Source organism: Phacochoerus africanus, chromosome 15 (assembly GCF_016906955.1).
Source record: "Phacochoerus africanus isolate WHEZ1 chromosome 15, ROS_Pafr_v1, whole genome shotgun sequence".
In the NCBI taxonomy this organism is placed as follows: Eukaryota; Metazoa; Chordata; class Mammalia; order Artiodactyla; family Suidae; genus Phacochoerus; species Phacochoerus africanus.
Window position 1 is genome coordinate 141076493 of NC_062558.1, and position 24784 is coordinate 141101276.

Here is a 24784-nt window from a genome sequence, read left to right on the forward strand (position 1 = left end):
ACGCCAGCGGTGTTCCCCACCACCTTCCTGGAGCCCTATGCCGGCCCTGCGGCGCCTTTGGAGCCAGAGGCAGGAGCACGGGTCCCCTGACGTGCCCTTCGGCCACGAGCTTGGTCATCAGCGAGTCTCCGGTTTGTTCAGAGGTCCCACCTCGTGTGGGTCCCCGGTGTCGCCTTTTGCAAATGAGACGTGATTTGTGGGTGAAGAGAAGTGGCAACAGCAGTTTGTCACTTGGTGTGTGGTGTCCCTTTCCAGAGTATTCGTCACTTTTTTTCGGAGGTATTCCGTGGTGAGAATCTTACCATTTTAACAGCTTTCTTTTCAAATGGGACGTGACGCTGTCCCTTGAGACACGGTGCACCGCTTGGCTTTTGAAATGTCCTCTCTTGTCAGCGTGGCGTGCAGGCAGCCCTTGTGGCCGGGTGCGGTGGGGCCCGGCCAGCACCCCGAGCTCTCCGACGCCCAGGCGTGACGTCCGGGGAAGGGCGGGCAGGGGGAGCTGTAGGCTGTGGCGCCTTGGGCGGCCTCTCGTGGGTCCCAAACTTGGGGCTTGCGTCCACGCAGCTCTCTGGCCGCTGCGGTGCTTGCCAGGGCTTGATGACCACGTGGCTCACGCGTGGGTTACGTGCGGGTCAGCTCAACTGCCCTCCTGGGCACCTGCTCCTCCCCCGCTGCATCTGCCAGCCCAGCCCTCCTGGCAGGTGCTCTGCTAGGGTGTTCATGGGATGCAGGCGGTTGTGGTTTAAATGAAAGGGACCTTTGACCAAAGAAGCGCGTGCCGAGGCCTCTGCCACCGCTCTGATCACCCACTGGGAAGTAGCGTGCGGTTGGGATGGCGGCCGTCCACACCGTGTGCCGGAGCACAGAGAGCCGGGAAGCTCAGGGCAGGTTAGCGTGTCCCCAGAGGTGGCCTGCGCCTGGCCCATCAGAAAGTGTCACTTGGGTCATCCTGTAGAAAATGCTGCGTTACAGGAGATAAAATGAGTCATTTTACCCGGCTGTTTATTTAAACTTAGGATCAATAAAATTTAGTGTCAGATTACTTTAATTTCACTATAAATTGAATTTGGAATTTATTTTAAATTAATTGTGATTACCAATTAAAATCCCGTGGGTAGAGGTCTTCCTTCCTGGGCAGTGTGGCTCGGTGGGGGCGTTGCAGGCACAGGAAGGAACTCGCCTGTCGCGGATGCCACGCTACGGCCACGCGGCTTCCCCAGCCTCTGTCAGCAGAGCCGCAGGGCGGGAGTCCAGCTGGAAAATCTCTGTCCCACTGAGCTGGCACAGATGACTCGGTGTTGGTGAGACGAGGAGGCAGGTGGCAGAGGTGGGAGGGCGAGGGGGTGGGGGCGGGAGCTCCCCACGCGGCTCCAGGTCAGGGATTCATGGAGGCAGGTGGACACGAAGTCCTGGCCCTGCGGAGAGTCGGTCCCGGGGCAGGGCAGGCGGGGAGCCCTTGCGTGTCTGAGACGTGTTCTCGCCTGCCACCCGGCCAGGCTGGAGTGTGATCTTCTGAAGAGCAGCTCTGCGGGGGGGAACGGAAGAGAGGGCACAGCAGATTCACTGGTCAGCGAGCCCACGGTCTGTGCCCAGAGTTTCGCGAACCGCTGGTCTTCAGAGACCATTGCCCCCAAGGCGGTCACAGGTGCGGCCACCTTCAGTTGTCCCTCGGCCTGGGCCTCACTTGGCAGGATGGGGCTGCTTCGGCAGAGGGGGCAGACGGCACCCCTGCTGGACCCGTGGTCGTGTGTCGCCGATACCCTGCCCTGCTGCTCGCAGAGTGCCTGCTGCTGGGCCGCCCTCTGACAGAGCGTAGGCAGAAATGTTCCAGGAGGGAGGACTTTCTTGTCTAAATAAGGTAGGCAAAGCCCTTGGAAAGAAGGCTTTTCCCTTTTCCTTGGACTGCATGCTCTTTTCGCTTCTTCCTGCCTGGAACGTAGTCCTGGGGCTGTGCAGCCGCGTTGCAGTCACGCAGAGGACAGCCCGTGCCCGCAGCAGCCCCTGCGGGGCCTGGATGCCGTCTGCGAGCAGGTGTGCCAGCTCTGCCTGCCAGTCCGGCTCCTTGTGCGAGTGGCTGGTTGTTGGTTTTCTGTCGTTGGCCAAACACAACCCCAACGGAAGCCTTGTCGGCCAGCTTCTCCGAGGGTTTGAATCACACTCATCTCCCGATCCACGCATTTACTGACGCAGCTCCAGCTTTCGCTTTGTCTCTCTCCTCTCTGAGTTAGTGGCGCAGCCAGTGCTCCCGAAGGGCTGCTCAGTACCGCGTCCTTACCTGGGGGTGGAGGTGGGGGTGCCGGTGGCCCTGGGAGGTGCACAGCAAGGGGACCGCTCAGTAGCCAGAAGGCCCTGCATGTGAACAGGTGCGGGCAGGGCAGGGCGGAGCCGTCCAGAGCAGGGGGCGGGGCCGGAGTGGGGGCGGGGCCTGTGTGTGGGCGGGGCGGAGGCGGGGCCTGGCCGAACCAGGACTGGGGGCACCTGGGGCTGGTGGGCTTGTGTGCTCCCGTATGACCCGCTCGGGCTGCTCCTGGAACCCTCAGCCACCCCGCAGGTCCCAGTTCTGTGACCGGGTGCCTGAGAGCTGTGTGGCGCAGGCCTCAGCCCTGACCCAGGCCAGGTTAAGAATAGAGCAGAGTGGCCGGGGGCAGGGTGGCCAGCCATTCACGTGGACGCTGGATGTTGTCTGTTCCCAGAGCCTTTGTTGTTTGAAGCAAAGCCAGTGGCCAGGCTGGTCCTTTGGGAAGGAGGTTGGCCGTGCTGGTTGAGAGAGGCCCGTGGCGCGGGACGGCCGTGGGCTGGAGAGGAGTGCGCTGTGTCCAGCTCAGGAGTGCCTGGGAAGCCCACCTCAGTGCCCCTTGCCTGGTGAGCTTGGGCGAGGCTGGCCTGGCCCCCGGACGGCGTTCGCCTTCTCAGAGGGGCTCCGCCGTGATGCGACAGGGGGCCACTCAGGGGACAGTGCTTGTGGCCCCACCTGGCCCCTGGTCAGTGCTGTCAGGTGTCCTGACAGGGCCAGACCCCAGCGGCTCCCACAACAGCCTCTACAGAGCTAACCGGGCCCTTTCTCTGGGGCGCCCGCCAGGTTCCCCCCGACGCAGGGTGAGGCCTCACGTCTCCTTGGAGCTGAGGCCTGGCGGGGGGCGGGGAGCTGGCCTGGCCCCGCCGTTCTGTGAGTCTCCCCACGTGTTTCAGAAGGAAACCTCCGCTGAGCCAGCAGCACCCTGTCCCAGGAAGGAGCCCCTGCTGGGTGCCACCCAGCAGCCCAGCCTGGCGCCCACGCCAGGGGTGTCCGCCCACTCCTATTTTTGGATCCTGCATTTTTCTGCGATGTGTGGGATCCGAGTCAAGTGTTTGAGGAGTTCCATGTGATTTAAATATTCTGTGCCATAAAAGGCTATTTCTGTCTAAACCATAACAGAGTCGTGTGACGAGGGAGCTGTTACTTGGTTTGGGGTGAAGGCAGGCGGGCGGGAGGACCTCGCAGAGGGACCCTGTGTCTGGGACTTGGCGCGGCCGGGCGGGGCCTGCTGTACGGCCGCGCAAGCACCACATCCCCGCTTCCCTCCAAAGTCCTTGAAAGGCAGCTCCACCCGCTTTTCTGGGAACTTGGGTCATCCGCGGTCACGAGTGGGGACCCAGGAGCCGCGGCCCCTTCTTTCTTTTAGAGAAGGGGTGACGGCGTGGACCGCGGGAAGCAGCCTGTGCTCGGCTTGGGGGCTTCCTCCCTTCCCCGCCCCAAGTCGGGCTGGACCGCGATGGGCTGAGCAACGCAGGCAGCGACCGGGGCTGAAGCGTTGACGGCAGCGCAGCCTCTGCAGGGGCCCTCCTGCCCACCCGCGCGTGTCAGAGCATCGCGTTCATTCGTGGAGTTGCCAGCCTCCCGGGAGGAAAGGCTTCGGGAGGGATTCTGTGCCCGCCGAGAAGGGCTGGCTCCTAACTGTTCAGGATCTCGCAGAGGGTGATGAAGGAGGACCCCACACACCGCGGAGCCTTTGGTGGCTTCCGCGTGGCCAGGCTGGCGTGGCTGGTGGTGTGTGCACCCCCCCCGGGCCGGAGGGCAAGGCCCTCTGGTGACCTGACCTGGCCTGGCCTGGCCAGAACCTCTCGTGCCCAGGCTCTGCCCTGCTGCCTGCTGCCCGCAGCCCAGAGAACTGCCGGGCCCTCTTTCCTGCTGGCGAACGTTATTTGCTGCACATGTGCCTCTGCTTCCTGAAGCTCGTGCTGCTCTCATTCCGCGTTAGCGAGGGCTGCACCGTGAGTGTCGGGTGTGTGGGCACCTGCACGGGGCCGTGGGCGGGACGATGGCCAGCTTGTCCTGGAGCCTCCGCCTTAGGCCTGCGCTGGAACCAGACAGCAGTTGTCCCCACACACGAGCCATGCCACCGGGTCCCTCGTCCTCGGGCAGGGCCGTGGTGCCACCAGCTTGCGAAGCGTCTGGGCCTGTCCCTGTCCCCGTGAGCCTGAGCTCTGAGGGGCGTCAGGAGTGGAGAAAGGCTACACCCATGTCGAATGGGAAGTGGCGGTCGCCCTGGAGAACATTCGATAAAGGGAGAACAGGGCCCAAGCCGGGAGCAGCTCAGGCAACCCGCCGGGATCACTGGGCGCTGTTCCCCTGAGGCTGAAAGACGCTTTCCGGCCTGACTCCCCTTGAAAAGAACCTGCCCTATCTCGGGGCTGTCTTCGTGTCACGGCTGGGGCAGGACGATGGCTGCGCCCCCCAGTGCTGGACGTGTCCACAGGACGGAGGGCAGCCGCTGCCTGACGATGCTCCTTCTGAGACCCTCCTCGCAGAAGCCCGGCAGGGGCTGGCAAGCAGGGGCTGGCACCCACGTCCTCCGTCCCCGAGGCCGGCTCTGGCTGGGCCTGCTTGTTCCCAGAGCAGACCGTCTCGCTGAGGCCACTTGGATGCCGCCCTGGTTTGCCGCGGTGCCTGGACTGCCAGGCGCCAGCGGGAACCGTGGTGGCTGAGGCCAGGTTTCACTGTGGTATCAGGCGTGGATCGGGGACCTGCCTCCTCTGGGATGGTGCCGAGGAGGGCAAGGGAACTGTGCAGGTTTGGGTCAACCCTTCAGAGCCAGCAGTGCTGCCGTGTCATGAGGTCCCAGGGAGGGAGGAGGCGTGGAGGGAAGAGCAGCGGGGGCGGTAGCCTCGGCCTCCAGGTGCCCTGCCTGGCCCGTGCGTCTCCATCGCTGCTCCTGCCTGGTCCCAGCGGCCCTGCCCACAGGCCCCTCCGCTGCCAGGCTGGGCCGAGCCCTCGCCAGAGGTCGGACCACAGCTGCCCCATCCCCCAACAGTGGGTGCGGCGCTGGCGTGCTGCCCCTGCACCCCGGGAGGCTGGGCCCTGTGAGCGCCTTGTGCCCTCGTGAGCACGGCTGGTCAGCACCTGCGCAGATGACACGTGGGTCACCCCGAGGTGCTGTGCGTGCTTGACTGCGGTGGCGGAGGCCCGGGCACATCCATGGGGCTGTCAGGACCCTGTGCTGGGCGGGGTGGGGGCGGCCAGGGGCAGCTGGACGGGCGTTCTCACCACCAGCCTCCAGACACTTCCCCGCGGAGCTGCTGGCCCCAGTTTTGAGGACGGCTCCGTTGAGGGAGGCGTGTGGCAGGCTGGGCGCTGCCTTGGGGCCCATTGAGCCAGAGCCGGGGCAGGGGAACCCCGCTGACCACAGAAACACCACGGCAGGGCACAGGCAGCGCTGAGAGGCACTGGGTCCAGCCGCCTCTGCCGTCCAGTGGCCAGGTGCCCGGACGGGGTCCGCTGACTGTGCAACCGTGTCCTCCTGCCACGGCGTGCAGGCGGGTGCCCGCCTCGCAGGGTGGGGGGTCGTGTGCGTGTCAGGCGGGGGCACGTGAGTTTTGTTTCCTCCCAGCGAGCTGCCCTCCCCCCTCCGGGGCAGGGGGGACGAGGCGGGTCTGCGGTGGCTGCCGTCAGTGCGTAGCGTGGTGTGTTGACACGTGTGACTCTGGCACTGGAAGAAGGTTCTGGGAACTTTCGATCCTTTCTGAGGATTTAGAGTTAAGGGAGGAAGGGCTCTGAGGCCCTGCAGCCAGGAGCCGCAAGGGGTGGGGCCCTGGGACGTGCAGGAGGCCCCTTGGCAGGCCGCGCTGACGCCCATCTGCTCCCTCCCCAGGTCGTCCACACCCACAGGCCGCACTTCCTGGCCCTGCACTGCCAGGAGTTCGGAGGGAAGAACTACGAGGCCTCCATGTCGCACGTGGACAAGTTCGTCAAGTAAGTGTGTCGCCTGCCTGGCCCTCCGTGGGGGAGGGGGGCGCCCCCCTCAAAGAAGGCTGCCTGGGCGGGGGCGGGGCGGGGGGCGGGACCTGCAGCCCCAGGGCCAGTGGCCCGGCACCGCGGGACAGATGGGCGATGGACATGGCGTCTCTGCAGCAGCTCGCAGGGCCCGTGGGAGGCGGGGGCTGTGGGTCCCGAGCTGGCGCCGACGTGCCCTGTGGCTCCCTGGATGGCCGGGGCTGCTGGGAAGCAGGGCCGCGGAGCCGAGAGAGGGGCACAGGGCTGGGCCGAGGCCCGTGTGGCAGCTGGAGCCTCTCTTCTTGCTCCTGTTCCGCCTCTGGCCCGAGTGCCTGGGACACCCTCTCTGCGCCCTGTGTCCCCTGTGATGTGGCCCTGTCCTTCCCCACCCCCGACTCTGGGCCCCTGACCGCTGCCACCTTGCATGTAGGGAAGCGACAGTTCCCGACCTCTGAGGCTGGTCGTTGACGGCCCCTGGGGGGGGCCACCTGCAGGGACGGTCTCTGCGCCCTGTCCCTGTCTGCCTGGCCCCCCCTGAGGACCCTTCCAGCCTCTGTCACCTGGCCTCGGCCCTCCTGCCGGGGTCCCGACATTTCGAATTAACACCAGCCCAGCCCTCAACACCAGCCCAGCCCTTGTCAAGTTGTGAGGTCACTTGTTAAAATGCGAATTTTTAAGGTAGTTTCAGTGGAAATGTTTTCCTAATACTTAACGTAACAATAAAGTTGGCAGGGAGGAGGGGGCGGGGGGCGGGGGCACAGCAACGGTAAGGCTGCAGCCCAGCAGGCGGGTGGCGGCCTCTGTCCCCAGGCCGCCCTTTGAGACCAGCTCCCCGCGTGGGCCGGGTCTGCGGGGGGAGTGTGGAGAAGGTCTCCAGGGTGGGGACAGGGAGAGACGGCCTTAGAAAGGCGCCAAAGTACAGCCTGCAGAAGCCGAGGCGGGCGCACTCCGCCCCTGGAAATGTGAAGCTGTCTGTGTTTACAGAAAGACACGATGAGCAAAGGAGGTGTGCAGCCACTGGTGGGAGGCGCTCCCTGTGAGCGACTTGGTGACCAGACGGTCGGTTTTTAGACCCCTGGGAACCCCGGCGAGTCCCCAAGGAAAGAGCACCTGCCGGAAACCCTCCTGCTGACCTCCTGCGGCCGTCGGCTTCAGTCTACACAGCATACAGGGTGGTTCTCCATGTGTTAAACAGTCAGTTACCTTTCAAACCATGAAAAGGTGCACAGGCCCGTCCGCTGACTCTCCCCGTGTTCTGCTCTTTCTGTAAAACCAGGTTTTGCTCCGGCACCATTTTCCTTCAGCCTGAGACCTTGACCGTTTATCTTAGCACAGTTGCTGCTTCTGTTTGTCTGAAAGAAGAGCCTTTGTTTTCCCTCGTGAACAGTATTTTTGTCGCGAAGACAATCCCAGCGTGTCCCTTCTTGGCCGTCCAGCTCCCCCGGGCCTTTGTTCCTTGTCCCCCGGGCCATTGTTCCCCGGGAGGCTCGGCCTGTCCGCAGCTTCATTTTCTCTGTATAGTGTGTCTTTTCGCCTCACTGCTAGTGTGTCTTTCTAGTTGGTTGGCAGCAGCTCGAGTGGCGCTCAGTTTCATTTCTATTGTGTTTCCTCTGCTTGGGGTTCTTGGAGCTCTTCGACCTGTAGGTTTATGATTTGCCTCACATTTGGGACAAGTCTGTCCATTATTTCTCCCTTCTCTTTGTTCTTGGACTCCCACTGCCTGACGTCAGACCGTCACACGGGTCCCTGCGGCTCTTTCTCCTTTTGAGTTCAGTCCGTTCTCCCTCCCTGCTTCAGTGTGGACAGTTTCTGTGCTTTTGGTTACTGGTCTTCGGTTTGTTTATTCGGGGGAGGGGTTGTGTTTCAATCTGCTGTTAGGTCCATTCAGGGAATGTATTTCTGACCCTGCGTTTTCACTGCTAGAAGTTTCATTTGCGGTTTTGTGTCTTCCGTCTTTGCTTATTATGTGCATGTTTTCATTTAAGTCTTTGGTCACATTTGCAATGGTGTTTCAAGGTTCTTTTCAGTGACTTCCATCATTTTTGTCCTTTCTAGGTCTGTTTCTGTTGACTTTTTTCCTTCGTAGATTGTGGATTACATGTGATGCTTCTTTGCACGTCAAGTAATTTTGATGTGATACCAGCTGTGTTGGCTGCTGCGTATCTGGCGTCTGCATCTGTCCCCCTTTCACAGCTTATCCTCTTCTCTTTCCCTCCTCTGGGCTCCTCCTGCCTCTGGGTTTTCACCTCTTATGGCTGGAGCCCCCCCTTCCTGCCCCAGATGCTGGCAGCTGGGGGTGAGGGGTGCCCACCCTGGGTGGGGGCAGGCAGGGGAGCAGGGAGGCCCACGCCCCGTCCCTCTGGTGCTGTCCCAGACCTCGAGGGTGCATGGGGTGCACCATTGCAGCTGCGGGTGTCTGTGGAGGCCACGGAGGGGTTGGTTCTCTGCTGAGGCTTTTCTGGTGGCCGAGTGACAGTAAGGTGAGCCGTCAGGGCTGCAGCCAGGGCCGAGAGGGACTCTGGAGACCTTCCCTCCTCCGTGTTTTCAGAGCCGTGGCCACTTGGTCACCTTGCTCAGCTGCTCTCCAGGGAGGAGCTAATGCGGGTGAGTCCGCAAGGGCCTGGCGCAAGCAGCCAGGACGCCCCACGCGCTTTCCGGGCCTGTGGCCTGGGCGGGTTCTCCACGTCACCTTACAGGAGGCCTCTGTCCTGGTCATCTCACGGCCAGCAGGAGCGGCCCGTGCAGAGGGCGCACAGTAGGTCTCGGTGTCTGCCAGCTCCCCCTCCCGCCCCCCACCCCCACCCCGCCGGCTCTTGTTTTCCGGATGCTGTCGGGCTGGCTTCCGCGCCCCAGCTGCCGCGGCTCGTGCGCGCTGTGCGGAGGGCTGCGGCGTCTGTGTGGCCTCGCGTCCCAGAACTCGCTCTTTTCCTTCCAGAGAACTGCTCTCCAGTGATGCGATGAAAGAATATAACAGGGCCCGCGTCTACCTGGATGAAAACTACAAGTCCCAGGAGCATTTCACGGTGAGTGCTGTTCCGTCCCCAGGCCTGGGTGCTCGGGCCTGCTGGAGCCGCGGTCTGCTCCTACCTACTTAGGGACTCGGTGGGCAGCCTGCCACTGGCACTAGGCAGCCACACCTGGATCAGACAGCAGCCGAGGTTGGGGGGCGGTGGACACCAGACACCTGGGGAGGCCGCCCAGCCAGGCGAGGCGGGAGCAGGCGTCTGGCAGGAGCACTGTTGGACGGTGGCAAGTGACTGGCTGCTGGTTTGAGGGTTACAGTCTCACGCCCCGTCTCCAGGGAGCCCTGGAGCATCTCCTGTCCCCCTGCCCTGTCCCCTTGGCTCAGGTATAGGTGCTGATTAATGGGGATCGTCCGAGGGGAGGTCGGCTGCCTGGAGGGGCGGCCGTGTGTGTGTGTGGGGGGGGGAGTGTCCCTGTGGGCCGTGGGAGCAGAGACGTGGCCGCGCTTCCCCAGGGCCCGTGACGGGCTGTTGAGGTCAGAGAGGCTCTGCCAGGTTTCAGTCCTGAGGTTCGGGGCAGATGAGGCCCTTACGAGAGGTCACGGGACTACAGAGTCGTGCTCCACCTTCAGCTGCGCCCGCAGATCCTGCGGTGTTTCCTCTGCTGCTCTGGGGGCCGGGGGGGACCCTCCGGCCCCGGGCTCGGCCAGGTCCCGCCGCCGCCTGCTCCGCTCTGCTTCTCCCGAGTGGGGCCTCCGCCCTGGACGCCCGCGCTCCCCTGGGCCTGACGCGGCTCTGCTTTCTCCGAGTGGGACACGCTCCGCTTCAAGGACCGCGTCCAGGGTGAAGCCTACACTGGGTGCAGCGGCTGGGACTGCAGCTGCCAGAAAAGGTCCTTGAGCTTTAGAGGAGCAGCCACAGGAAGGAGTAAAGGCTCCGAGGACGCGGGCCCCACGGCGGCCAGGACGAGCTGGACGCCGTGAGGCTGAGTCCTCGGAGTTCGACGACCCTGTGGATCCGGTCCCTGGGACAAGCGTCCTGCGGAATAAGTGCCATCCGGTCCGCCAGCCCCGCCTCCTCGCCGCCGCCCTCGGGGCCTGGGTCTCAGCTCGACCGTCAAAGCCGCCGTGTCTTCCGTGGTCCTCGGCCACCCGTCCTCGTGGAGGCGTCCTGGTCCTCGCAGCCTCCTTTAAATGGCAGGACAGGGCTTAGCATCCACTCGCGTCCTGAGGAGGGAGAAGCAGCCGAGTCGACCTAGAAGCAGCCTCGGGGCGGCCTGAAGTTGGGTAGGTCCGTCCCGAGGACCCTGGCGGCGAAAGGCAGACTGTCCCAGGCCCGGGCGAGTCTCGGAATGTTCCACGCGTTGGAATCTGGGCCAAAAGCGCAGCTCAGCACGTGAGAGATTTGCAGCAGGCGCTCTGGCCACGAAGGAACTCCGTCAGGGGTAAACGAAAACGGTCTCTGGAAAAGTCCAAATATTGGGAAATAAAGGACAGACTTGTGAATAGCCCACGAGTCACCAAGGAAACCAGAAGTTATTAACAATTACGTGAAACACAAACCGAAACACCTTCCAAATTGGTGAGATGCACCTGACGTGTGCCTAGAGGGCATTCCAGGCATTAAGCGCTCACGCGAGGCGTTTTTAAAGTGAAGAGCAAATTTAACCAAAGCACAGAGAGGCGAGGAAATGGTGAAATAAGAGCAGAAAGCAGTGAACTAGAAAATGGAACAGAAAAGCCTCAGGGACCGCCTCCCGGCTCCTCCAAAAGGCCAGGAGGCTGGTAGCCCTGCGCGGAGGTCTGCGGTGCAGGCCGTGTCTGCCAGGCCCCGAGGCAGGGGTGGCGGATGCAGGGCTGAGGGGCCCGGCCTGGGCCTGGGCCTGGCCCGGCCTCTGCCGAGGGGCGGCCCCGAGCGAGCCCTGGGCCGCGGGTGCCGCTGGGCTGAGCAGACGGGGAAGGGAAGGCTGGGCCTCGGCTCCTCTGCCTCACACGCGCCCGTGGACGTCGTCACGGTTTTCCAGCTCCCCGGGGTCTGCTCTGTGTCGCCTGTCGTGACGGGCTGCGTGACTGCCTTTCTCCTCCGGCCGCAGCGCTCGGTGGGCTGAGGAGAGACACGGCGACCTGTGAGGCGCCCCCGGCTGCGAGAGCCCCTTTTTGGTCTCGCTTGGTCCCTCGAGCTTTCTCTCCAAATGTCGGTTCACCACGTGCGTGGAAGCAGAAAGCTGCAGCGCCGTGTCCCTGTGGCTCAGCCACGTCCCCGGCGAAACAACCATCTTGCGACGGACGTCGCTGAGGACCCCCGCCCGAGCGTCTGACCCACAGGGGCGGTAATTGTAAGCGGCCAGCACTGGCTGTTTGACGCTGCGCCCCAGCCAGATGCCGGGGTACTCACGGCCACTGCCAGCGACAGGACGAAGGGAGGCTGCCGCCTGCACTCCTGCTGCAGGTGCAGCCCAGAGACTCCGCAGACGGTGCTGCAGCCGCGCGCAGGGCGTGTCAGGTGTGTGGGTCTGAAACCAGGTGCACCGCACACCCGAGGCCCCTCGCAGCCGCAGCGATTCCCCTCTGGTTGGTCCCCAGTCCACGACGGCACTTAGCCAGGGGCAGGGCCCTCCTGGGCGGTGCTGGCCTGGGACGGCGCCTCCCTGGGCAGGCCGGACGGTGCGGGACCTGGCGCCGAGCCCAGGTCTGGGGCTCCGGGTGGGTGGACCGTGTGGAGCTGAGGGTGGAGGCCGGCCCTGCCTGCGGAGGGCGTGGGGGCGTCTGCTTGCTCTTCGGCGCAGCTCCCGTCCGGGTCACTGCCCTCCTGGGGGTCCCTCCTGAAACCACAGTCCTGGGCAGGCGCGCTCACGGCCGGTTAGATGACGGGGACAGCAGGGTTTCCCTGTGGGAAGTGGTCAGTGGTGCCGTGAACTCCTGCACTGGACCTCGTCCCAGACTCTGCTCGGGGGGAGGCGCATCTGTCACCGTCTCCCGACTAGGCCCGTAATGGCTGGTGATAAAGTCCTGCTTGGCCCTGGCCGGGGCAGCGCCACCCGCTCTGCGCCCATCCATTGCCCCTCAGTGCGTCAGGCATAGAACCATCCTTGCCGGGTCCCCAGGATGTCGCGGTGGAGAGGGCCCTGCACCTTGGGGCCCGGGCAGCACTGGCCTGCCACGTGGCCACCCTTCCGCCCCAGCCTGGTGGCCTCCAGCTGTCAGAGAGAGGAAAATTTAATTTTTACAAGATTAATGGTATTGGAGCAATATTTTCAGCTGAGTGTGGTTCAAATAATAGGCCATTAATTGAAAAAGGAAATTGAAATGAATTTATCTTGTACATAAATGCTGTCACAGGTATTAATAGGGATCAGAAAATAGTAGCCTGTTCCCAGAAAGAGGTCGAACCTGAACCTGCACCTGGTGATGAGCATGACGGGGGGGGCGCAGAAACATGGGGGCCGGGGCCGGGCTGGGGGTGGGGGCTCTGGGCTTGCAGGGGCTGTGGCTGGAGCAGCTGTGGCCTTGGGGAGGCCATGCCCTGGGGGCTAGAGGCCTGGGGGCCCGACCTGGGGGACTGTGGCGGGGGGGGGGGGGGGGGGCCTGGGGGCAGTGGCCTGGGGGTGCATGACCCGGGAGCAGAGGCTGGGGGAGGTGTGACCTGGGGCAGCGGCCCAGGCGGGAGCCTGCAAATCTGCATCCTTACCAGGAGATGGCGCCAAAGCAGCATTTCGCGTTCTGAGCGGGAGCTGCTCACAGGGCAATTTTCAGACTCAGGTCAAATGATGACGTCCAGTTTTGTCTGTTCATAAAAACCATCCCAAAGGGCCGCTCATTTAAGTAGGGGCTGCTCTGGTCCTGGGCCTGGCTGTCCTGGGGCAGGTCCCTGTGTCTTCGTCTTCTATGGCAAGTCAAGGGCTGGAAATCTGTTTCTCAGAGACGCGGGGCCTGCATGCTGCGTGGCAGCCTGTTCATGGGCACTCGTCAGCCGCCGCCGTGCGCCAAGGGTCTGGTCACACGCGAGCTGGACGGGATGGCGGGAGCTCGCTCGCTGGTCCAGCCCTCAGCTGCCTGGGCCCTTGTGTCCTGGCAGCAGCCACCTGTCATGCTGGGTGTTGGTGTTCTTGCAAGGGCTGTGTCTTCCTCCCCAGTTTCATCGCCAGAAGCAGCAGCTGCTGCGCAGGGCCTGGAGTTGGGCCGGCACGTGCTGGGCGCCCAGCAGACGTTTGAGCTGGGAAGGAGGGGTCCCAGGGTGAGGGAGCCAGGGTCATCGGTGGGTCAGATGCGGATGACCCTGGGCGTGGGCCCCCCTGGAGAGCGCCAGCCCGAGGACCGGCTTGAGGCCATGGGGTGCACTGCCCTGAAGACCAGGGTCAGGTGGATGTCCGGGCTGCAGGCTGCTGGGAGTCAGTCTGGGGGCCGGTCTGGGGGTCAGTCCGGGGGCCGGTCTGGGGACCGGTCTGGGGGCCGGTCCAGGGGCCAGTCTGGGGGCCAGTCTGGGGGTCAGTCTGGGGGCTCCGCCTTGCAGCCTAGGAGGCACAGCCTTGGATGGCTGGGCTGGTGGAGCCGAGGGCTGCAGGCCAGATGTACGGGGAGCCAGGAGGACGGGAGGCTCGTCCAGGGCACAGCAGGGGAGATGGGGCAGTGGCGGGCTGCAGTGAAGTAAGACCCCCCCCCCCCCGCCAGGAGGGGCTGTCCCCCAACCCCCACCGCAGGCGCCTCCCGGCCCAGCCCGGATCCCCCGTCTCCTTTTGCAGGCGGGTCTGGGCCCTCTCGGCCCCGGGCACCTGCTGGGGGGTGGGGTGGGGGAGTGGCACATCTTCTTTCCCAGCGTGGTCCCAGGCCTCCCCCCACCCCACCCAGCCCTGAAGCTGCGCCCCTTCTCAGGAGATGCCCCAGACCCCTCCTGGCTCCCTGCTCCGAGACATGCCCCTTCCCCAGCTCTGCTCTCCTGGATGAGATTTGAGGGGAATGTATGGATCGTTAATGGAGTTTACTGATGTTCTTTGATCCGAGAGGAGAGAGGCAAATGCATTTCTGATGAGGGGGCCCATCTGCTTTAGGGCCCCTCCCGAACGGCCCGGCTGCTTGCTCCCTGCCTCTCGCCGGCCTGCGGGTCCAGACAGGCCTGATGAAGTGAGGGAGGCAAGATTGGTTTTCCGAGGGCACCGGGCCCTCTGCACTCAGCTAAATCACGGCTGTCTGCCTCGTGGGCGGGGTGACGCCGCTCCTGGCTGCGACTCCCGCAGCCCCGCGGGACGCGGTGATGTGCGGCCGGGCGGCGGCCGGGCTGCAGGGAAGGTGAAACTGTCATATCGATCTTTTTAGCACTAAAATATGAGCCACTTTACTCTGCTCCCCGCTGCTGTGATGTGGAAAATAATAACTCGGATCCAAATTAAAAATATTGATCTCTGGAAGGTGTTGAAAGTAAATAAACCCCTTCCGAAGTTTTCGGGTCAGCCGAGAGCCGGCATCCAGCAGTAAATGTGTCCACACGTCACAGCCCAGGGTTCTTGATCTGTTTTTTCTTTAAATTGATTTTTCATTATTTACTTCCTAAAAGTGTTGGAATTTGGTCCTCCACTGTTAAATCCCAGTGTTTGGGCAAATTATTTCTTTGGGGCTTAGGAGGTACGGCTAATCCACTCGTTCATTGATTGATTGATTTTTGACTCAATAAGCTTGCAGCCCCGGCCTTATTTAGGGCTTCCATCATAATTTTTTATACATTTAGGCTTGACTTTTTTATTTCCCACTAACGGATGAGCTGGCGTTGGGCTATCAAACAGAGTGGACAATTGCCACCGGGTTAATTTTATCTGGCTGGGATTCTGAGGGGCGGGGGTATCCTGGCGGGGGGCCAGCGGCGGAGCGGCGCCCTCCTGCCACTCTGGAAACCCCCTTAGCCCCCTGGGCTGTGAGCCCGGGGGTCCGAGAGCTGCCGTGGCCTGGCCATGTGGCCGAGGGGCTCGAGTCTCAGATGCCGTGGTTTTCCGTGAGCTCTGGAGGCGGTGAGCTGTGTGCTGCGGGAGGCGTCCCTCCAGACGGCAGAGGTTGGGCGAGTCCAGACACCGCACAGCCTGGTGGGAAAGCCCTCGGGGAGGACGGGGGATGGTGTGGCACCTTCTGTGCGGCTGTTTGTTTGTGGGGTGAAAACTTGCCTGGGAGGACCTCGGGCCCAAAATGTGGCTCGTGGCCAAAAGCGTCCTGCTGTCCCGAAAGCCAGGGACCCTCACCCACTGGTGTCCCGCCAGGGCGCTGCCAGGGGAGGCTCCCTGGGCTAGACCGGGGCTGGCAGAAAGCGGGGGGCTGTGCCAGGGCTCTCGGGGGGAGGCTGGCACGCTGCTTCCTCCATACTCTGCTCCATGTCCCCTTGTGCCCCTTGGTGTCGGGCGGACCCTCACATGCCCGCCCGTCGTGCGTGCCGTTGTGTTGGGATGCTTGGCGGGGAGGCCAGGCGGCCTGGAAGACACGTGTGCGGGGCTATGTGCCCACTCCGGTGGGGCGCGTGGACGGCATCTCCAGGACCCTCGCACACCCACAGGCACCCTTTTGGATGAGGAGGAGGCCCAGGCTGCCTCTCTGGACTTGAGCCCAAGGTGGCGAGGCGGCTCAGAGCCGGTCTGAGGGCCTGGGCAGCCCACACCGGCTCAGAGGAGGTGATCCAGAGGCGCAGCAGCAAGGCCCACGCGGGGGGCCCTGGCAGGCAGGTGGCCGGGGGGTGTAGAGGGGGGAGGGCGTCAGGCAGGCGGGGTAGGGGCCGGGACAAACCAGGGGAGCAGCCTCTAGCAGGGGCCACTTCCCAAGGCCACGCTGGAAGGCAGCAGACAGACCTCCAGCTCCGGCCTGCAGGCATCTCAGCCAGAATTCCCAGCCAGGCAGGAAAAAGGAAAGTTCTACTTCAGATTCATGCGGGCTTTTAAAAACTGCCCTTGGTGTCAGGAGGCCTCGGTCCTTGACCAGGTCACGCGGGAAGCAGGCGGCTGTGGGCACCAGCTCCCTGAGGGCAGGGAGCGGACAGGACGTGGGGGCTGCTTGGCTGTGCTGAGCAGGTGTCTGCCGGGCTCTCAGCAGAGGAGTGTATCTGGCCTCCTTCCACCCTTTCTGGAAGGTTCAGCGTGGGAGCTGGGCCAAGCTCCTCGGTGCCGGGCCTGCTTCTCAGCTCCCGAGGGACCCCCGGAGGCTGGCCCGGGGCAGGCCAGGCGGCCGTCCTCTGCTGGCGTGTCTGAGAGGGTCTCCAGGGGCGAAACTGCTCGGTGACCTGACGTGAGACACAGCGGAGGTTTGAGTGTGCAGGGTGGATTCTGACACGTGCGATTAAAGAACCGTCCGCAGCAACCGGACGCACTGCGGGAGAACAAACCCAGAAGAAGAGCATGTGTTCCGTAGTAAATGGTTCTGTCGCGAGAGCATTTCAGAGTCATGATGATGTAAATACTGATTATCAATTTAAGTAAAGACGTGTTTTATCCAAGGATGAGGACCAGGAAGAGAGCGTGTGAGCGAGTCTGTGAGCAAAGGGGAAAGATACTGTTCCCAGGCTAAATTCTTATCTCCCACAGTGGAAACTCGACCATTACTACGGAAATTAGAAAATCGAGAAGCAGCGGAGTTCCCGCCGTGGCTCAGTGGTAACGAACCTGACTAGCGTCCATGAGGATGCGGGTTCCTTCCCTGGCCTCACTCCGTGGGTTAAGAATCCGGTGCTGCCGTGAGCTGTGGTGTAGGTCGCAGACGCGGCTCAGATCCCACGTGGCTGTGGCTCTGGCGTAGGCCGGTGGCCACAGCTCCGATTGGACCCCTCGCCTGGGGACCTCCATATGCCGCAGATGTGGCCCTAAAAAAAGAAACAAACAAAAAAGAAAATCACGAAGTAGCACTCCAGGCTGTGGGGATAATGGGGTGGGTCCCAAAGTAAAACAGTCGAAAGCAAGTAAGGGCCTCTGAACAGCGGCAGGCGGCACGACTAGGACACCGCTACGCTCTCCCAATAACCCTCCAGAACCGAGACGTTTCTAAGACAAGCTTCACAGACTCAGCTGCAAGAGGCTCCTTCTCTCCGCGGCGGCCTCGGAGACTGCGGGCAGGTGCTGTCTGTGCAGCGTGGGTGCAGGCGGCCTGGGGGCTGTGCCCTGGGCACCGAGGCAGCTGTGGGTGGCCGGCGGGCCGGGGCAGTGCTGCTGGTCTGCCGTGGGCTCAGTGAGGGAAGGCGAGTCCTGACGATTCTCTGAGCACCGGGGAAGGAATTTCAGTGTGATCAGATGGTCAGCAGGGAGCCATGGGCGGCTTTGGGGAGAAGAGGTGGGGCGACGGCAGAAAGGCAGAGAAGGACCAGCGGGTTGTTTCAAATGGAAAAGGCCCATCAGGTGCAGCTTTGAAGTTCTTGCCGGCGTCGGTGCACGCTGCACACCGGCCATGTGGCCCACTCAGGTTCCTTCTCTCTGAGCCTGAGCCACCAGCTTAGGGGTCTCCCTGGGATGGGAGGCCAGGCGTGACCAGTCCTTGCGTGGGCCTGCACACCTGTGCTGCACGCTTTTACCCCAAGCCCCGCTGCTGCTCCCAGCGCGTCTCCTGCCCTTTGTGTCCGGGGCCAAGTGCAGACTGTCTGAGGCTGGGCTCAGCGTCGCCAAAGTGACTGCCTTGAAAGTCACAGGGACAGTGTCCTTCAGGAAAACCAATGCCCAACAGAGCGCTCTCAGGACTAGTCAGAGGGGTTTGCGCATGCGTTTCGTTTACATCTTTGAGATCTGGCTGGCGAGCTGTCAGCTTGTAAGAGGTTTGGGCGGAAAAGAAGAGTGAGTAGCATTACCATTCGGGATAGCATCGATACATGAAATGTTTAGAATAACTCGGGCCAAAGGTGTGCACTGCAACATACTGCGGGGAGAAATTCAAGAAGACGGGGCGTTGCCGTGAGCCGCGGTCCGGGTAGCAGCCGGGGCTCGGATCCCGCGTTGCCGTGGCTGTGGTGTAGGCCAGTGCCTACAGCTCCGACTCAGCCCCTCGCCTGGGACCCTCCGTGTGCCACACGTGCGGCCCTGAAAAGAGAAGAAGAAGATGTGGAGAGACATACCATGTTCATGGATTGAATGGAAAGACCTCAGCATCACTAAGATGTCTTTTTTCCCCAAGCTTGTGTTGAGATTTAATGTAGTAACAATCAAAATCAGAGCAGACTCTTTCTTTAAAAACTAGAAATTGACAAATAGGTTCTAAAATTTATACAGAAATGTAAACGGGCCCAGATTAGCCAAAACAACTTTGAAAATGAACAAAGAGGACTCGCACTGCCTGATCAAGATTAATTTTAAGCCTGCAATACTCAGGACAGTGTAGTTTTGTTATCGAACCAGATAAATAGACCACGGACCAGAGTGGAGAATCTAGAAACAGGTCCACTGTTGATTTTTGACAAGGGTATTGGGGCAGCTGAGTGTGGAGGGACCATTTTTCCGAAATAGAGCTGTAACAGCTAACCACTTGCAGCAAGAGAACCTCCACTCTTACTTTAAAACTTTCAAAACTGTAACTCGAAACAGACGGTAGACTTAGTGTAAGAGCTGAAAATGTAACCTGCAGGGACATTTCAGACAGAAATCTTAGTGACTTCAGCTTTGGCAAAGATTCCGTGACGATGTCACAAAAAGCACTTACTGTTGCTAAAGAAAAAAAATAATTTATTGCACTTTATCAAAATGAAAAACCCTGGTTTTTCAAAAAAAACACAAAAAATAGATAGTTCACAGCCAAAGAGAGTAATTACAAAATGCATCTGATACGAGTTTCCCTCACGGCGCAGCCGAAACAAATTCCACTAGGAACCAGGAGGTTGCAGGTTCAATCCCTGGCCTTGGTCACTGGGTTAAGGATCCGGTGTTGCCATGAGCTGTGGTGTAGGTCACAGACATGGCTCAGATCTGGCGTTGCTGTGGCTCTGGCGTAGGCCGACAACAACAGCTCTGATTAGACCCCTAGCCTGGGAACCTCCATATGCCGCGGGTGCAGCCTTAAAAAGACAAAAGACAAAAAAAAAATGTATCTGATAAAGGACTTTTATCGAAAGTACTGTTTGTAAAGAACTGTTACAAATCAGTACGAATTAGACAACTGAGCCTCTGAAAGACCTGAACAGACACTTCATCAAATGAAAATGTAGAAATAGCAAGTGAGCGCAGGAAAACCCCCTCAGCACCGCTGGTCACGAGAGCAGTGGGGATGAAGCCTGCGCGTGGTGCCCATGGAAGATCCCACGTTTCCCATGCCGGCCAGGCTTCAGACCGACCGGGTCAGGTGCCGGCGACGTGAGGAAGACGCGGAAAACTCAGATGCCGCTGCCGCAGAAAGGTCAGATCGCACGGCTGCGGGGCAAGCACTGCGGCCGCCCCCCGAGGCCTGGGCCCTTCCATCCCGAGGTGTCCACCCGAGGGAGCCGAAAGCACATGTCTGCACACGACTGGACATTAATGTTTGTGCAACTTCCTGATAATTTCCCCAAACTGCGGGCAACGCAGACACCCACCAGCAGGCCGGCGGACAAACAAGCTGCAGGCCCCCTCGGCCGCGAACGGGAAGAGCTGCGGACACGCGGGCAGGGTGCTCGTGCTGACGGAGAGACGCAGACGAGACCCAGCGTGTGAGCGCTCCTGTACAGACTTGAAGACACCAGCCTGGCCAGGACGACAGAAGGCGGGCCAGGGGGGCCCGGGGTAGGGGCTGCAGGAAGGCATTATAAGGGGCCCGGGCACCCAGGGGACGCCGGGTGATGGGTGCTTGCTCTGCGGACTGCGATGACGGCTTTTCATGGGCGTGTCGGCGTGTCAGGCCTCATCTGATTGCTGACGTCAGTCGGCACAGTTCCAGCAGGAACACTGAAAATCTGGCCATGGGGTGAATGGCTGATGATCGGTCAAGCTGTAGAAGGTGCAACTGGACCTGTAGAAACAGCCCCTGGAAAGGGGGTCACCTCCACCACCAGCCGAGCCTGTGCAAACGCTGGCCAGTCTGTCTGCAGGCCTCATGACCGAGGAAGCAACACCTGCAACACGGCACAGCAGCGCGTGCCCGCTTTTCAACTTCGCCTGCGCAGGTACTTCAGTATCGACGTCACCAGACGTCCTGTGGGTCATCAGGCTTTGCTGCCTTTGACTCTAGCATTCGCCACTCCCACCCCATGGAATGGTTTTGGTCGGCTGGGGTCCAGGTTCTCCCTTTGCCTTGGGCAGGCGGGTGCTCTGTCCTGGGGGGCGGGGGGCAGCCGTGTGGCTCAGGGAGTGGTCCCGTGGCCGCTGGCGGCTCCCTCCGCCCACCTCAGGCTGATCGTACAGCCGCCTGCACCAGCTGTCCCCAGGCTGCCCCACCCGGGGTCGCGGTCCCATGGCCTCGCTTCCCCCGTGAAGGGCCCCGGGCGGTCCTCCTGCCGGGGTGGCTCTTTGGCCTGCCTCCCTCCCAGCCCGCGTTGCCCCGGCCGGCCTGCAGGGACCTCCCGTGCCCCTGGCAGCTCTCCCGGGCAGGTGCCTGGGGCCCGGTGCACCGATCTGTCAGGCACAGACAGGCCTGATGGAGCGCGTGTCACCCGCCGCCCGGGAAACAAATGCAGCTCCTGAAATGTCCTGGTGAACAACTGAAAAATTGTAAAGCTCTTAAGGACTTTCATGCTTGTTAGCATTTTTTGACAGAAAATCAGTGAAGCGGTGAACATAAAAAGTGGTTGTGGCGACTCACAGTTGCCCTGTCTGGCCATCGGCCTGAGCTGCGCGTTGCCCACCCAGGCCCCGGACTCACCCACTCCACAGGCTGCCCCCTCCTCCCTGGGTCCCTGCGCCCCAGGCGCCGCGTCCTCGGGCCCCCAGGGGACACCGAGGCGCCTCTCACACAGAGGCCCCCTCTACCCACAGCCGGACGGCAGATGCTGGGAGCCCAGGGAGGGAGTACGGGTCGTGGGGTTTCAGAGCCCCGATCCCAGGGTGAAAGCAGGCGAAGGCCCGGCAGGAGGGCCCCCCGGGGATCCCCCATCTCCCCGTCAGGTCCGGGTGCTGGAGGGGCGGCCGGGCTCCGCCCTGGAGGTAGTCCGGCCCGCAGTCTCTCCAGGACGGTGTTCTGTGAGGGAGGTTGGCCTGCCCGCTGCGGGCCCGGGCCTGGCACTGGACTGTGGGTGGTAGCTGCGGTGGGCTTCACCGGCTGGTGTCTGGTTTCCCGTGGACTCACCTCTGTGCCTCGTGAGCACACAGCCAGCCCGTGCAGTCTGGTGCCCACCACGCGTGGCAGGGTGGCCAGAGGTCCTGCCTCCTGTGCACGCTCCGTCGTGGGTTTTAACTCAGCAGGGCTTGTGGTCATTGGGCTTTGCGTCTCTGAAGCGTCTTTTCCAGGCTTGTGTCTGTTAGACTTGCCCTGTCCAGACTGTGCTGCTTCCTGTTGGTCAGCGGTCCCGCCAGCCTGAAGGACAGACAGAGCGGACTCGCCCAGGACAGGGGCTCCTCGGGCTGGTCCTGGTGGAGGCCAGCCATGGCCGTGGTGTGTAGTGGCCGTGGCCTTGGTCTCAGGACTGGTGCTGGATCTGGGCCCATCAGCAGGGTCTTGTGGGGGGCTCTGCACACCCCCTTTACAACCCAGGTGCCGAGCTGTCAGAGGCCACCCATCTGTGCCCGGAGCTCTCTGAGGTGGTGGCCGGGCAGCGCCTCCAGGCTGTGCCAATCAGGGTGAGTCCCGCAGGCTGGCCTCCTGCGCCAGGCCCGGCGGACGAGAGGAAACAGAAGTGGTTTAGCAACTGTGTTTTCACCCGGGTCGCTCGTAGAGGCTGCGGGGTTTTCAGAGAAGGGCGACCGCGTGGGACGCATCCTCCAGGCGCCTCACCCGGGAGCCCAGAGACCAGCCCTGCAGCTTCACAGACACGCCCGTCCTGAGAATCAGCGCGTCCCTCTCGGCCTTGTATCTCCCCTCTCAGGAGAAGACCCGCTCTTTAATCACTGCAGGGAAAGCGGGTTGAGCTGCGGCTGTCCTCTGGTGTGAACGTTTTCCAGAGGACAGGAGGAAGGCCGAGGCCTGACCGCCCTCCCCGCATTGACCGTGAGTCACGTACCATGTGGTGGCCTTCTGCCGTGTCGCATGAGTTCTAGCCCATCGCCAAGACCTTCCTTCCCGTCCATTTCTCTCCTCAGAGCGAGACGCGCCGGGGCCGGTGTTTGCGGTTTGGAGCCGGACAGCAGCACCGTGTGGGACAGGCCTCCCCAGCCGTGCTGGCCTCACGCGCTCTCACTCTCGCTCTCGCTGGTGGGCCGTGACGCAGGCAGCTGTCCCACCCGGCTGCCGGGGGCAGGCGAGGCCCCCTCGTGGCACAGGACAGACCTCCCTCCTCTGCAGGAAGCACACAAGACGCCTGTCCGGCGGAGCGGTCAGAGGTGCGCGAGCCAGAGGCCCCCCTCTGCAGGGGCTCTCCTGCCCCTCTGACCGCCTTCCGGAGCGGGACCAAGTCCGCGAGGGTCTGGGAAAACCCTGAGAAAGGGGCCACTCGGCGCCGACGTGGGTTTCAGTGGAAATCGTCACGCCTTTCGCTGCTCATCCTGAAATTGATGTTTGATTGCCGGTTTTTTGGCTGGTCTAATAGGTTTGGCCCAGTGATGGCAGCTGACCCTGGGGAGAGCACCCCCCCCCCCAGGCTGTGGACTCCATCCCCCGAGTGTGCCCCCCACCCCCCGTGTAAGGGGCCGGGATACAGAAACGCCGAGCCTGAGAATCGGTCAGACGGCCTGGCATCTTCTGCACCCAGTGCTGTGGGTCATAGACGGGAAAAGGGTTTTTTTTGCCTTTTTGGTGTCATTTTCCTTTTAGTAATCCCCCGCTCCCACACACCCCAGGAAAAAAGGCTGGATACAGCTTTCCGAGCTGGGGCCAGGCCAGCCAGGACGGGCGAGGCCGAGGTTTATATATCAGCTCGCGAGACCCAGTAACGCGATGGTGCTTGACGGGCGAGGCCGCTGGACGCGCTCAGACCAAATGGCTGGGACGCAGCCCCTTGGGTTAGAGCTGTGCTATTTAATAAATGTTGGCCGTTCTTCCAGCCATTGACATTACTTAAAGGGTTTTCAAAAGAGAGAGAAGAAATCAAATCAAATCAAATCATAACTGTTGTATCTCGTTCCACAGTTAAGTGTATTTTTTTAAATGCGGGACTTGTGTAGAATCCCTCCCAGTTTTCATCTGTTATCACAATAATTGAGTTTGTCGCTGGAATTAAATTTATCCAATTGCGTTATCCTCTTTAGAAATGGGATAGGCACCCCGGCAGGGCGCGGCAGAGTTAATCCGCTTTGCTGAAGCCTCTGGTGGCACCAGGTCGGATGAGGCGGCTCCGACATCTTCCTGTCACCCTGGACACCATGTAATTTCTCCTCAATCCCCTGTGCAAATAATGACATTTGAATCGAGCATTAACAGGCTTAATTACTTTAAAATTGTCATTTTAATTTACACTGATATAGTATTGATCATACAAGCAGAGGTTAAGCTGCTCAGTGGAGCGGATGATGAGGAATTAAACATCCGAGGGCCCCTGGGGGCTCCCGCCGCCCGGCGAGAGCGCAAGAGGGATGATGTTTCTCGGTAATGAACTGGCCGCATGCGGGGGCATGAATCTCGGGCTCCTGGAAAAGTGGAAATGATGGGGTTTGGGAGGCATTTGCAGGTTATTCATTCGCTGCCATGCACCAATTCTCCCGTGAGTCATCGGCCTCGCCAGCATTTATTTATCCAGCAAATTCCGAGCTTTGACCTTTCGGCTGAGCACATCGAACAGAAGTTGGAGTGGAGATTTTTCAGGTGCAACTTTTGTGAGTGTTTGTTATTTTTCTTTCCGTCTAGGTAACATCCAACTAATGGCTCAGGTTTTCAGACGCCCCTGCGGTGGTGACGGTGGGAGTGGCGGGCGGGGCCGTGGTCACCCACCAGGGGGCGCCTCTCGGCGCCTGCAGTTTTGAAATAGTCCAAGAGCAAATCCCAGGTTGGAGCGTCGCTGGCCCCTTTTTTGACGAGGTGACTTGAGAGTCGCACTCGTGCTCTGGAAACCTTGGCTCTTTGCAGTTATCTGTAAGGTTTCTGGTTGTCGAACCACTCCCTGAGCACAGGCTGCCGGGTGGAGACAGCGTGGAAATGAAGCCGAACGTTTGCTTTTCAGAAGCGAGCCCTCGCCCGGCCTCGCCCGGCCTGTCTCAGGGCACCTCGAATGTTTTAACCTCAGACCGTTTCACTCTGTAGAGGTTACGTAATAAAAACGTGCCGTGATTGATTTTATGGCTCAATAGGGAAAAATGAAATTCTTGATCACCGTCCATAATGGCTTTATTTTAAACCGTGAGCTGGGGATTTAATTAAAGCGTGAGCAGGGAAATGGAGCGATGCGGGCGTTTTGCTCGGGACACGGGGGCCAGGCGGACCCAGCGTTCCTCTTCGCTGTGACCTAAAAGCTCGTCTTCCACTGGACTTGCCCTTGGCCGGCTCCGCGCCGCCCGCCCCACCGCTGCACTCGCCCGCCGCTTCTCTGCTTTTCTGCAGAGGCAGCCGTGCTCTGATGCACCAGCAGCACTAACTCTCGCTCT

General features: G+C 61.4%; 1 protein-coding gene across 7 annotated transcripts in view; it reads left to right on the forward strand.

Annotated features, from left to right (window-relative positions):
* The window catches only part of INPP5A (inositol polyphosphate-5-phosphatase A), a 157981-nt gene that overhangs the window by 66530 nt on the left and 66667 nt on the right, over positions 1 to 24784 (forward strand). For all 7 annotated transcript variants that reach the window (XM_047760827.1, XM_047760824.1, XM_047760826.1 and 4 more), the window contains exons 3-4: positions 6129 to 6229; positions 9186 to 9273. In XM_047760827.1, coding sequence (XP_047616783.1) covers positions 6129 to 6229; positions 9186 to 9273 — 189 coding nt within the window. The remainder of the gene's footprint in view (positions 1 to 6128; positions 6230 to 9185; positions 9274 to 24784) is intronic.